This window comes from Stegodyphus dumicola, chromosome 1, assembly GCF_044657685.1.
Source record: "Stegodyphus dumicola isolate Sdum_Otavi_A_Nest chromosome 1, ASM4465768v1".
Taxonomy (NCBI): Eukaryota; Metazoa; Arthropoda; class Arachnida; order Araneae; family Eresidae; genus Stegodyphus; species Stegodyphus dumicola.
Window position 1 is genome coordinate 202,173,355 of NC_140768.1, and position 13,962 is coordinate 202,187,316.

Here is a 13,962-nt window from a genome sequence, read left to right on the forward strand (position 1 = left end):
TTTATTTTATCCAAAAAAAAGAGAAGAACTGAAGAAGAGCATCGAGAATTCTATCGGCATTGGACGCAGTCGTTCGCTTTCATATGCAGCTCAGATGGCCTTCCGAATTGTCTCATTTGCCTCGAAAAACTCGCACACAATAAGAAATCAAATTTAGAGAGACACTTCACTAAAAACATACTCAGTTTACTAGTAAATATCCAGCCGGCGAAGAACGAAAAAAAAACTGTCGACGAGCTCCAAATACAAAAACAGCAATCAAGTTCCATGTTAAGTAACTGAACGCAATCTACAAGTAATGTTAATATGGCAAACTTCGCGGTATCATTAGAAATTGCAAAAAAAAAAGGCAAACCATTCACAGATGGTGAGTATGTCAAATATTGCTTCATATGTGCATCTGAAGAACTGTTTCGTGATTTCAAAAACAAACCAGAAATCTGGAAAAAAATCAAAGATTTGCCACTATCCACTAAAAGAGTACCAGATAGAATAGAAAAAATGTCTTCAAATGTAACATATTTGCAGGTGGAAGATATTCAGCTTTCTTCTGCCTTATCACTTGCTATAGATGAGTCTTGCGACATAACAGACACGGCACAAGTTGCCCTTTATGTCAGGTGTATGTCTTCCCAAAATCCAAAAGAAGAACTTATAGCATTGCTATCGCTCTCAGGAAAAATAGAGGGGAAGATATAGCAATGCCGTGCAAAAATGCCTTGAAAACAATAAGATCGATTTAAATAAAATCCTTTCAATAGCAACTCATGGAGCCAGAAGTATGACAGGGAAAAATAAAGGGGCAACAATGATTCTTATTAGCAAAATAAACCACGAAATTCTTACGTTTCACTGCATAATACACCAGGAAGCGCTTTGTGCCCAAACATTTCCTGCCGAAATAGTTGAGGTCATGAATTTAGTAATCAAGACTGTTAAGAGCAGCTTGTCAAAAGCACTCTATTATCTCAGTTTAAAGAATTCTTAAGGAAAATGAAGACTCAGTATTCCGACCTCCTTCTTCACAATAAAGTGCGATGGTTTTTCAAATGAAAGGTGTTGAAACGTTCTGCTTTGTGCTTGAATGAAATAAATACATTCCTAAATGAAAAGGGCATTAATCACCTTGAATTAGAGAACGGCAAATGGTTGCAAAAATTTTACTTTATGGTGGATGTCACAGCGAAATTAAATGAGCTGAATCTAAAACTGCAAGGAAAGGGAAACCCAGCCTATGTTTTAGAAGAAGAATTGGTTTGTTTTGAAGAAAAATTAATTATTTTTGCAGAAGATATTCAGAGCGGTAAATTACTTCATTTTCGATTTCTAAAGCAATATCGCGATAAACCCTGTTGATACGAATTACTTCAGCACAGTTACAAAAAAATTAAAGATGAATTTGCTGACAGATTTGAGCAATTCAAAAACAACAAAACCACTCTAGCATTCATAGTAACTCCTCTCAACACAAATAGTAACGAAATCCACATTGAGCCATTTGGAATTGGTGCTGAATCTCTAGAAATGCAATTGATCGATTTAAAAGTAAAGCTTTGAGGAGTGGAAAATTTACAGAGTCTAAAAGCAAGTTGAAAGTGTTGGAGGTCCAGAAATGAATGTACGTAATGCAACAAAAGTGGACAGTTTTAAAAGAAATGCCGCGAGTTGAGGCACTTGTATTCGACGCATGCAATAGTCTTCCAGATTGCTACAGTGAGGTTGAAGAAGTTGGCATTTGGAGTGCTAACTATCTTCGGATCGACATATTCGTGCGATCAAGCGTTCTCTTGCATGAATATAATTAAAAGTACAGTAAGAAGTCGTGTTTGAAACTTAAAACAACCAATTATGAGCCAAATTTATCCAAACTTTCTAAAACAATGCAAAGGTAACGCTCCCATTGAATTTGTTTGCTCAATTGTTTTTTTTTTTTTTTTTTTTTATTGAAGTACAAGTTAGTGTTGTAAGAAAATGTTTAAGTTCTTTAATTTTTTACTTAAATAGTAAGTAATTATCTAATAATGTCATACATATATTATCTAATTTGTAGTGAAAAACACTATTTATATATGAATAAATAGATATTTTTCTTATGAATAAATAGATATTTTTTTCTTATGAATAAATAGATTAGTTTTTGTTTATCAAAAAACTTTATTCATGCGAGTACTATTTATTGTTGGCAATAAAAACTTTAATGGCTCTTTAAAAACTTTGAAATTTTGTAAATTGTAATTTTTGACTTTTCCGACTCAAAAGGTTGCCGACCCCTGGCCTAGATGGATTACCAGAAAAATATTTCTCATCTTAATTCTTGCGATTTGGGACGGAGATTCAAGGTTATCATCACATGTTCAGATTTCCTCTTTTCAGAACATAAACAGATATCTAATAATTATATTTATGCCATTTACTCCCACGATGATGTTATTTCTAGAGCTAGAAATAATATTTTCGGAACGGTATTAAGGACATATTCATCGCAATACTCTACGTTATCAATGTTGAACTTTATCGAAGGATATTAAAAATATGTATGTTTGTAAACTGAGTCATTGAAAACGAAATTTTCCGAATAGTCGAACTCATATCTATTGAATCTATTAAATGATTTAAGGTGTGATTTGACTGACTACCAGTGCCTAGTAATAAAGCTATTGAGTACTGGTAATTTGACTCGTGTTCAAATCCCGTACATCAAGCTCACTGCATGGGTTTTTCGTAGTTTTTTCTGTATAACGTAATTTGAAACAGTTTAAAGCAACAGCCTCTTCGAAGACATAGCATACAACGCTGAGTGTTTTCGCTTAATAAATTAATCAATCAATGAGATTTTCATATGTTGGTCTCATTTTAGTTGTGCATGCGATGCTAAAACATTTTGCTATGCAAAATGCTTGATAAGTTGATAGATTATATCAAATTAACTTCCTTATTTCGATATCAGGTTTTGAGCAGTTTTCGTTACACGTGTATTCATATTATTTCAAAAGAGCTGTCATATTTTAAGAATAAAAAATTAATTCTAGTTTTAAAATTATAAACTGTTTTATTCTTTACTCAGATTAAAAGCCTAAAACTATTTTAACTGTAACTATAAAGCTGGTGATATAGTAACAGAAGAAAGACATAATGCTTTGTGTAATAATGTAAAATGACCTTTATATCATTTCTTGATTTAAATTGTCTCCTGTCAAAGTCAATTGATAATTACAATCAGAAAAACTTCATGTTTCTGTCTAAAGAAGAAAATTCGATAGATCGAAAGGACAGTCTTCTCTAGATGTTGAGGAATTAGCATTTTAAAATAATATTTATTCATGTTCTTTATGTTATTTATGATAATAATTAACACATGAATTTAATTGTGCGATATTTTAAAAATTTCTTTGAAAGTCTTTGCAAAACCTATACTGCTACTTTTAAAAGAATGTAATTATCTAATTGAATTTCTCAATTCTAACTTGCAGTTCCAATTGACATAAAATTTGGCAACCCAATCCCTAATAAATTTTTATTTTCTTAGAACCTTTAATACCACATTGTCTTGAGTTGTGCTTGTTGTAAGGGCGCCCGACCGCTACTCATCTTGGACATCCTCCTTTCCGTCTGCAAAGCGTTTAAACCCCTCATAAACACACTTTTTACTCACTGCTTCCTGACCGTAAACTTTCTCTAACATGTCATGTGTCTCCGTCGCCGTTTTGCCTAACTTGAAGCAAAACTTTATGTTTATGCGTTGCTCCGTGTCACACTGACACTCTTTCTCACAACTGCTCATAGCGTGCGCTTCCTCTTATCTGTCGTAAAATGGCCGTTAGATGGCTCTAGATGACATTTCTCTCACTGCGTCTGCGTGAGTGCAAGATCCTAACCGGCGCGGTTTTTTAATTATGAGGCCAATCACCGAACTTTTCGAACACACCTTGTGTATATGTATGTTTATATATTAATACATTAATTGCATATCACATTACAATGCGTATAAAATGAAAACATAATGTAAATTTAAGTTGCAGACAGAAAAAACTGCGACAGAAGTAGAATTCACGTTTTATTTACCTTGCATTATCACAGTCACAGTAGCTCAAAAATTAAAACGTTACAAAAAAATGAAGCTTGTTCGCGTATGGTTCTGTAAATTAGTTCAGATAATTACAAACAAAAAAAGAAGACGCTAGCTCCAGATTTCATTAAAGTGAAAGAGTAGAAAAGTTGCTGGAGAAGAAAGAGACATCAATCCAGTAGCTGTTGCTGTGAGATCGGCGTGTCCTGCAATAACAGGCAAATCGATTAGAAGCTTTTGAAGGGGGAAAGGGAAAAGAAAAAGAATAGGGAAAAAAAGGAAATGTTTTGAAAGTTTCGGATTACAATTTAACATTTCGAAAAATTCATTTAATACTTCATTAGGTTATATAAAGACATTTTATAAATAAGAAATACAAAATTATAAGCTTTAAAACGAATGGTAATCTTATCTTAGTATACAGATTGCGGTTTAATATCTTGGACAATTTTAAACTAAGCAGTTATGATAGGCCTACGCTTCAGACCTAATTTAGCGGAAATTAAAGCTATGGAATATAAATTCTTATATTTAATAAGTTGTTCAAACTGGAAACGCCAGACGGTAGGAAACGTTTGCTGGGATATTTTTTTCATTATGAATTACCTCCAAGCGGAAAGCTGTGCAATTTAGCAAAGACTCAATTTTTCAAGACATAATTGTATAATAATGCCACTGAATTGTTTGCGCAAGAAGTTAGAAACAAATGACTCTTTCAAATTGCAATGTTTCTTACTTTGTCAAGATAGAAAATCTATTTACTGAGAACAATAAACACTGCATGAGGTACTTAATTCAAAGATTTTGTTCTTGTTTTTTGAATAAAGAATGATTTATGCTGATAATATTTACTTGGGGTCTTTCGTAATGGAATTCGTAAATCTGGATAAATGTTGCACTAAATATATTTTAATTTACGTTTTTTATTATTATGAAAATTTTTCATTCTACCAATATATAGTAACATCAGAATCCAAGTTCAAATAAGAACATACCTACGCATTGTGATCCAATCTCTTATCCTTGTACTGGAAAAAATGGCTAGCAGCTATTGGATTCAGCTTTTACCAACTAAACTCTGCTAGTGAGATGACTCAGTTGTTCCATGTTGTGGGGGGACACTAACTAACCAACATCGACAGCAACGAAAGCGAAAGAGACTTTCAAAGGACAGAAGAGAAAACATAGGATCGCAGTAATAAAAGCTTCAAAAACTGAAAGATTCGAATAGAAGACATCAGATCATTATCCACAGCACATCCAAGATCCACATATATGAAATGCACCGTCAGAGGCTATCTTCTAGTATAACTTAAGAATTCGTGAACACTTCCATGACATTTTCTCATGTCGAAAGATGTACATAAACGCACAAGTATCGTTTCCTATAGTGATACTTTTGTAGCATTTGTTCAGGACTGAAATCTGTGTTTTCGTAGAACTTATGTAAACACATCAGGATATGAAAGTAGGTTACAAATCAGTGAAAGATGCATAGGTTACATGTTTCAGAGATCTGGAAAGCACTGTCTTGTATTCGAACCTAGGCAGTTACACAGAAGAGAACTAAAAGGAAATGTAAAGAAAAAAATGTGAAAAAAATTGTAAATGATGTATAAAAAGGCTAGCAGTTATTGGATTCAGCTATTGGATGTATAAAAAGGTGAATAATGAGTGCTTAGAGAGAATATAGAACTATAAGTCATTATAGAATGTTAAATGATGTGCTGGAGTATAACGTCATTCATTTTTCATTTAAAGATCTCATAAAAATCATTCCGTTCATGAATTTGCAAGGAAATTTCAAATTTGTGAATTTCATATTACAAGTGTTCCCCGCCTTTCAACTGTCCATTTTTTTAGTATCCATTCCTTTGACCTTTTTCAAATGTTAACCAAAGACTATACATTTAATATGCAGTCCTTCTTTTAATATATTTCATCCCATTTCTAAGATAAAATATATACTTCTGCTAATTTTCCGAAAACTTCCTATGATAAATTTAAGGATGCACTTTTAGACAATTCTAATTGCATATATAAGTATTTATATCATTAGCTGGTGCCCATATCGCCGAGTGATGTGTACCTATACATACTTTTTTTCTCGAGTGAAAATGCATTTACACACCTAAACCGAAGACTATTTCTGTTTCCTAACAATGCTTTGGTCCCTGCCTGTCGAATAAGTGGGGAACGCTTGAATATATATTTCCGTTTTTACTGCTCTCTCTGACTTTCTTGTATATCTCTCTTCTTTTTTTTTTTCTTTTTGTGCCTTTTAAATTCCTCTATGCTTAAAAAGTGTTTTTTACGTTTAAATATAATAATTTTACGAAACAGAATTGAATAATTAATGAGGTTATTATGCAACCATAAAAATAAAAATGCTGATACAGCCAAGTGAGATCTACTTAGAGAACAAAAAGGGAAAAATAAATTGTACTTTTTCGAAATCAAAACCTTAAAAGTATCTTTTGATCAAACACGCATGACTACAAAAAAAGAAATTCTGCAACTCATTCGTAAATAAGAAGAAACCAAGACATGTTGTATCTAACACACTACGGCTTTAACAAATATAACAATGTATACGAATAAGAACTTTCAAAAAAATAAAGAACTAAATATAAAAGAGCAAAAATCTCCTCCCCGGAAAACTCAATGGTGACTTTGAATGAAATCTAACGGTACTCAACATGCTGTGTTCCAGGGGGTGGCCTGTACGTTTGGGGAACATTGATGGACGCATGTTCTTTTATATAGTCATCGAATCTGGCCTTTCTTGTGGTCTTAGGACTAAATCGTGGAACATTTTCCTTATCGTGGAAAGAAGTGGGGGATGGAGGAGGCCATTGAAGATCCTTCCTTCTAACTGGCGACTGAGAAGTGCTGAAAACTGTTCTGCGACTTAGAGGAGGGGAGGGAGAAGGATTCCACTGTATACGACGTCCAGTCATGGGTGACTGAGGGGTGTTCCGACCACTCCTCATTTCATCTTCAGGTTTTGGTGGGGGCCATATGCATCTCCTTCCAGTACCTGAAAAGAATCGAACATAATTAAACAGCTGTGTGATTTATATTTCACTGAAGTAAATTAGGAGTAATAACATTTCTGCAAGCTACCAGCTTAGGTTTGAGAAAAGTATTCTGCGGTAAGCAATGCCCTTCTAATTTATAGTTATTCAACTAATAATCTGATGGGCACATGTAGAACAGCTTCGCGCGCTTACATCCGAATCAATTTGATTAATTGTATCAGAACATAGCTGAAATTTTGCATGTGAAGTAAAAATATGGGATTTAAATTTGTTCCTTATCTGCTCCTTCTTTACCATTACCCTTATGGTAATAAAGTTTAGTTTCTTTTGTGTTATACTTTAATAAGAGGACTCCTCGACTTAGTATATAGTGTGCCATGCCAGATCATTAACAAAAAAATATATAAAACAGCATGACTTTTTCGCTACAAGACCTTGCATAACGAAGGTAGAAAAATTCGTTGAATACGTACAAATATCAAATATGCGGAAAAAATGACCGCATACTTTGACAAAGCAATGGAATTTAAGTTAACCAATAGTGAGCTCCAGGTGCTGAACAAGCGATTCAGTTTTCTTCCATTACACATTGAACACTGCCCTCTATTTTTAAATCTCAATAAATTTATTAATCAGCTTCATGACTCTAAGCTTCAGAACAGATATTTTCAGTAGAACAATGTTACTTGTGCCTCTCACATGAAAGCATATCCGAAATCAAAAGTTTTCTTGAAGACAAATTAATTTCAAAATTCTTGTACGCCGTTTTTGATTAATTCCAAATATATCTTAAACAATGCCGCCATACGATTTTCCTGATGTTGCTTTAAAAACGAAACCTGTTTGCACTGTAGTTGAACTCTTACCTACCTAATATTCAGTTCTAGTCTCTGTCACAACGGTAAATATTTTCAACATGTTTTGCAGCGTGAACGTGATTATCATAAATCAAATTTTATATTTATATTTGCATTTCTAAATAAGATAATGCCTTTGAGAGATTCGAATTCCATGATATTCTACTGAAACAACCATTATATAGAGAAATAATACATTTTTGACATTATTAGAATGATTATAGATATTTACAGGATACTGTATAGTTATTCGAAAACCTTTTGAGTGGTTTTTCATGAAGTTCATGTCTAATGCAACTTTATTTTCACCTGTGTAATCATTTAAAACGTATTAGGTTACGCCAAGCATGTAATCGGTCTACAGCATCTGAATATACGAAATGATGCCGTGCTTGTCAAAGTCTTGATTTTATAGACATTTGAATAACTCTACAGTCTACAATTTTAGTTCTACAGTCATCCTCATTTTGCCCATAAGTAATTCACATGACAGAATAGGAGAGAATAGAAAGAAAGTATGGTGGACACCTACTCTTCATCATTGATAATAAGGTATTATTCAATCATTCTACCCCCTTGAGAAACTGAAATGTTGCATGGATCATAAGGGTGTCACATTTATTAGGCATAGTCAATCAAAAGAAGGTCTAATACGTAATACATAGCTTTTCTTTGAAAAATATTCCATTCTAAATAAAATATAGTATTAATACAGTAAACCCTGTAAACGACGACTTCTGTTTTTTAAAAAAAATACAAGTGCTATACATAGGCTGTAACCTAACGTTCTATTTATGAAATTAAGAATTAATCAAAAATTGCGAATAATACAGAACATTAGCAAATTTAGGAAATATTTATCTTACATTTAATTTGCTGAAGTACCCTAAATAAATATTTTAAAATTTAAAAAAATTAAAAAAAACGGATTTTTAAGTAGAAAGAAATTAAACTAAATCATAAATTTTGTTTAGTAATTGCAGAAAGAGATATATTTCATTTTTTTTCCGACTTACATTTTTTTTTCAAAAGCGTATGAACTCCGCAAAATAGTAAATCAACCATTTTTCAATTATCAATCATCTATCATACCTTTCTGCTTATTTTAAATTTCTTGCGACAGACCACCCGCGTCTTCTAGTGACTTTAAATCATGATTATAGATTTAGTGCTTTTCTTTTCTGATTTGATCTAAAGTAACCTTAATTTGAAATTAATCACTTCAGATATAGGATTTAAAATTTTTAAAAAATCCCACCATACTCTGAAATTGCATACGTGCATTGAATTGTCAATTTCGATAAAATGTGACCAATTTCAATGAACTCAAAACCAACAATAAACTGTCTTGGTATCACGTAGATATTGATTTATGATACTTTACCAGCTACACGTACAGGAAATAAATTAATTATTATGCATGCTTTCGGAAATGCAATACTTCAAATAAAAATTGCTGTATTACAGCAAAGACCATGCGATACACTACATCTCACTAAACTAACAATAAGATTTAAGTTTTGTGAATGCATAAAAATTTTTCTACAAAAAAAAAACAGCTTTTCTATTGGAGATAATTCTTCATTTCTGTAGTATTTTAAATATTTAGGAGGCTGATACCAAAATCATGCATTTATGTAGCTGCTTTAATGACAGTGGTCATTTAAATGATGGTCTTCGTCTTTTTAGACAGTAGTCGTCCTAGTAAAGAATTTTATAATTATTGCTACTGCTATTTAAATTATCAGAAACACTGATTAGGGGACACGTTAGGATTCACTGCATTTCTATGCAGTCCTTCAGTAATAATAGCAAAAGTGATCAAAATGATATTAATATTACTATTTAAATAGTTATAATGATATTTTATGGAAACAGTACTTTGAAAAGGAAGGGAAAAATCAAAAGCATAATCCTATTATGTTTGGAATGCAAATTGTTGAGTAATTTGTATCCATACTACTGTAAAATTACTATCAGCACTTCTGTCTTATCGAAACTGAAATCCATGAAGTCACCTCGTTTAGCTTTTGGGAAGTACTGGTTAGGATCTGTACCCAGGCAGTCTCAACCACGGGGGTATAAAAACAGACATCACAGAAGACCTGAGGCCTCTCGGGACAGAGTAAGGCTCGGCAGGGACAGTACTGGTACTACCTTGCCTGCCCTTGCTCTGTGGGGTCGCCACATTGTAGATTGGATTTTGTGTAGGGCGGCACTAATCTGAAAGGCCTATAGCCAGGGCAGAGTTGCCTCGCACTGCGAGTTGTAGTCTAATACCCTTTGGATAATAAAACTTCTTCCATCGGTCGGTAATTTCTACTTTGAAAAACATTGTACTATGTGAGTTATCCCTGCGACAAAGAAATTGTGACAACTCACAACAAATTTCAGATCAGTGAAAACATGATTGGTTGGTAAAACAAAAGTAGGTAGAACTTCCATACCTTGCTCTCGCACAGCTGCAGGATTAAATCCAGTCTTCGGCAATTCGGTTACTGTAGATTTCTGAAAGAAGAACGTATTTCAGTTAGGTTTAAGAACTATATCATCATTCTCTCTATATATACACATATATAAAGAGGTAGATAGAGAGAGCGAGAGAAAGAGTTATTTGTAATTACTATTAATATAACAATATGTAATTAAATAAAAACTGTGTTTCGCAATCTCTTTGAAAAGAATCACAAAGATCTTCTAACATTCAAGCAATTATATAATTAGGAACAAAATCAACAATCTTCAGTTTTTAGTATAGCTCAGTTCAGTTCATAGTATAGCTCAGTTTATACATAATTTTAATATGGCTCAATTCTATATGTGTATTTAATATTGTAAGTGACTTTAGAAGGCAGACTTATTCTTTGAGGTACTTTCAAAAAAGAGTAACCATTTGGTAATACAGAAAAAATCAAAAGTAATGAGATAAAGAAACTCTTTCTATTTTGAAAATTCGTACCTGCATTTGCTTTTCCGGATAAGTTACTACGGTACTGAGACACTTATTGCACTGGGATACAGGGTTTAGTATATACAAATAAACTAGTATGAAATCAATGCAAGGAATAAAGTTAGAAAGGATATGGTGTGAAATCAATGGAATGAAAATATATGAATGTGGTATGAAAATATATGAATGTGGTATGAAATCAATGAATTGTGTATATGAAATCAATGAATTGTGTGTATGAAATCAACGTAAGGAATTAAGTTAGGAAGGATGAAAGGAATGGTGTTATTACTATTTAAATATTAATATCAGTTAGCTAGGAATGAAGTTGTAGCTGTAGGCTGGGTTCTCCAAATCTCCTGACAAAATCCTCATTCACATTATCACAGAAGCAGCTATTGTGTTGATGCGGTGGTAGGAGCAGGGAGTTGTTGAGATAGAGATGTTACAGATCAGTCTTCTGGTGGAAAACTTGGACTGCCTATCATTGCCATGGAGGCATATTTTGAGTTGCAGCTCGAAGTAAACATTTCCAAAATAAAAATGCTTTTCGACCAATTACTTTCGTTCTTCTTCCATTATCAAAAACGAGTACTACTTTCCAGATCTGCTGGCTCGTGCTTTCCATATTGTCACCAAGATGTACGATGTACGTAATAATTTGTAGTTTGTGCATAATTTCATAATAATAACAATTTCGTAATAATAATTAAACACCGAATTCAGTTTGAGATTCCTACCTTAGGGGGCCAGACAGACGCCACATTCCTCATGCCGGATGGTGAAGGTGGTGCAGGACTTCTAAACTGATCGTTCTGAGGCGGTGGTGGCCAGTGTGGCTTCGGAGGGGCGGCTGGAGGTGCTTTATACGTAATTGGAGTCCCAGATGTAGAATTGTGCTCGAAAATGTTTTCATTTATAATGTGCGCTTTAGGTTTCTAAAAAAGAAAAATTTCTGTATTCATATTGTGTATTTAGTTTTGTCAAATATATTTAATATTTTAAAATGGATTCTGGTGAAATATTCATGCATTCTCCTGTCTGCAACGGATTTGAAATTAAAGCTTTAATTCCGATGACGAAACATTATCGAACAAATCGAAGGATCGGATTATATGGGACCATCAGTAAAATTATATTTCTGGTGAACACTTATACATAATCAGTTATTCATAACAATACTAATAATAATTCATAACAAGTCATTAATTAGCAACAAGAACTGGCTTATGTGAATAAACTTGCAGAAGTATAGCTTCGAAAATAAATAGAACCTTCTTTTTTAATTATTGGTTTCTTCATATTTAGTCCTCTGACGTAATATTTAATAATACATTCATAAGCAATGGTTTATCTTTAAATAGAAGTTTTCTTTTGTAATGCTTTAATTCCATTTTTAATTAAATTATCGACCATTGTTTCTATACTCAGCGTTTTTATTTAAATTAATAGAGATCTTCATTTGAAATGCCAGTTATAAAAGCTTTGTCTTACTTGGTCGTCGTCGTAGAATGTCGTATAGGGCCCTTGGGACTAATCCCTTGCGAATAAGCTGGGACAAACCCTTGGGTCTAAGTTGCGAGACTTTAATTTTGTAAGCACGTCTTTGCGGTTTTATCTCAATCTGAATGATTACTAATGTACTGTTGTATAATGTGTACTATTTTAAGTATATGTTCTGCTGCAAAGTAATTTGAATATATGAAATAATGTAATAATTATGTAAATTATGTAATTATGTCTTGAGCCACAACGGCTACAATTGTACCTCCTAATGCTAGATATGTGGGGACGCGAGACAATACCACCTAACCTCTTGGTAGAATGATAGTATATCCATCTCCCATCAACTGTCAACTGTTTACTTTGACCAACATGATTAGTGCAGAAACGAATTATATTCGATTGTTTGCCGACATTGTATTTCCTGCATCATTTCTTTTCCTATACGTTTTAATAAATCTGAGTTTTCACTATCATGTTTAAAATCAATGAAACTCCCTAAGCTACATCACATTTATAAAAACTTATTATTAATTCCAGACTCTCTAATATGAAGTTACATCAGTTGTACTTTGAGTTCCAACTTCTAACATACAAAACAAAGACGAGATTATGAAGAAGGTGGCCCACCTGAAGGAAAACTTTATCTAAAGACGTAGAGTGTATTTATTAATTTAAAAAATTAACTTATGATTTCAGGCGATTGTGAAGCTATAAATTCGTCTCTACATGAAAAATAATAATGTGTCTATGACGTATAAGGACTGAATTATTTCCTATCGATCCTAGGGAAACTTCTAAATGGTTACTAACATATTTCCCCTTACTTCCATTAAAATAATATTCTTTTAACTAAAAAATGTAAATGTACTTATTTGTTTTATTTCACGTAGCCAATGTCCACTCTTATAGATTCAACAGTTAAACAGCAAGGAGAACGAAGGACTTCTTTGCACAATGCATCTGCTACCGAACACTGAAAATGACGAAAGTTAATTTGGTCATTTTCAATCCTGAAGCTGGTGAGGAAATTTCTAGCTAAACCTTCGAAACTAGTCCTGCAAATTTATACCACTTAGGCTGATTCTTTTTGCTTTATTATCGCTAATATTTGTTCTTCGGCGTGTTACTTTAGTTAATATTAGAAGAAATTTATATAATCGCACTGTCAATTGAATGCTGCTCAAGGCTGTTGCCAACGGCAGGCGTAATCTGGCGCCCCTTGCCACGAGGATTTTCGTGGGCTTTGGCTGACTACGTCAGACAAGGGAGCATAAGCAACAACAACAACAACAGAAATTTATATAGAAGGTTAAATAATATTAAAGAGGTTTTCTTCAAATTTTGTGCTTTCGTACAGTCCAAAAACGTCATAGGCACACTGAGGATGTATTCTATGTTGTTAGTAACATTTTTGCTCAACGTACTTTATTCGGTAGCACAGGTTGTTAATCTTTAGGGTTTCTGATGATCAAGTACTGCAAGTGAATTTCTTGCAAAAAACGAGGATCAACCCCTCGTTGTTAATATCAATTGTAAAATACG

General features: G+C 33.1%; 1 protein-coding gene across 3 annotated transcripts in view; it reads right to left on the bottom strand.

Moving 5' to 3' along the window:
- Nucleotides 1-4,041: 4,041 nt before the first annotated feature.
- LOC118181592 (uncharacterized) overlaps nt 4,042-13,962 on the bottom strand; it is a 124,879-nt gene continuing 114,958 nt past the window's right edge. For 2 of the 3 annotated variants that reach the window (XM_085824820.1, XM_035350757.2), the window contains 4 exons: nt 11,655-11,852; nt 10,412-10,472; nt 5,062-7,106; nt 4,042-4,272 (listed from right to left, as the gene is read on the bottom strand). In XM_085824820.1, coding sequence (XP_085680946.1) covers nt 6,751-7,106; nt 10,412-10,472; nt 11,655-11,852 — 615 coding nt within the window. In that variant the 3' untranslated portion in view covers nt 4,042-4,272; nt 5,062-6,750. The remainder of the gene's footprint in view (nt 4,273-5,061; nt 7,107-10,411; nt 10,473-11,654; nt 11,853-13,962) is intronic. The other variant, XM_085824825.1, reaches the window with a different exon arrangement.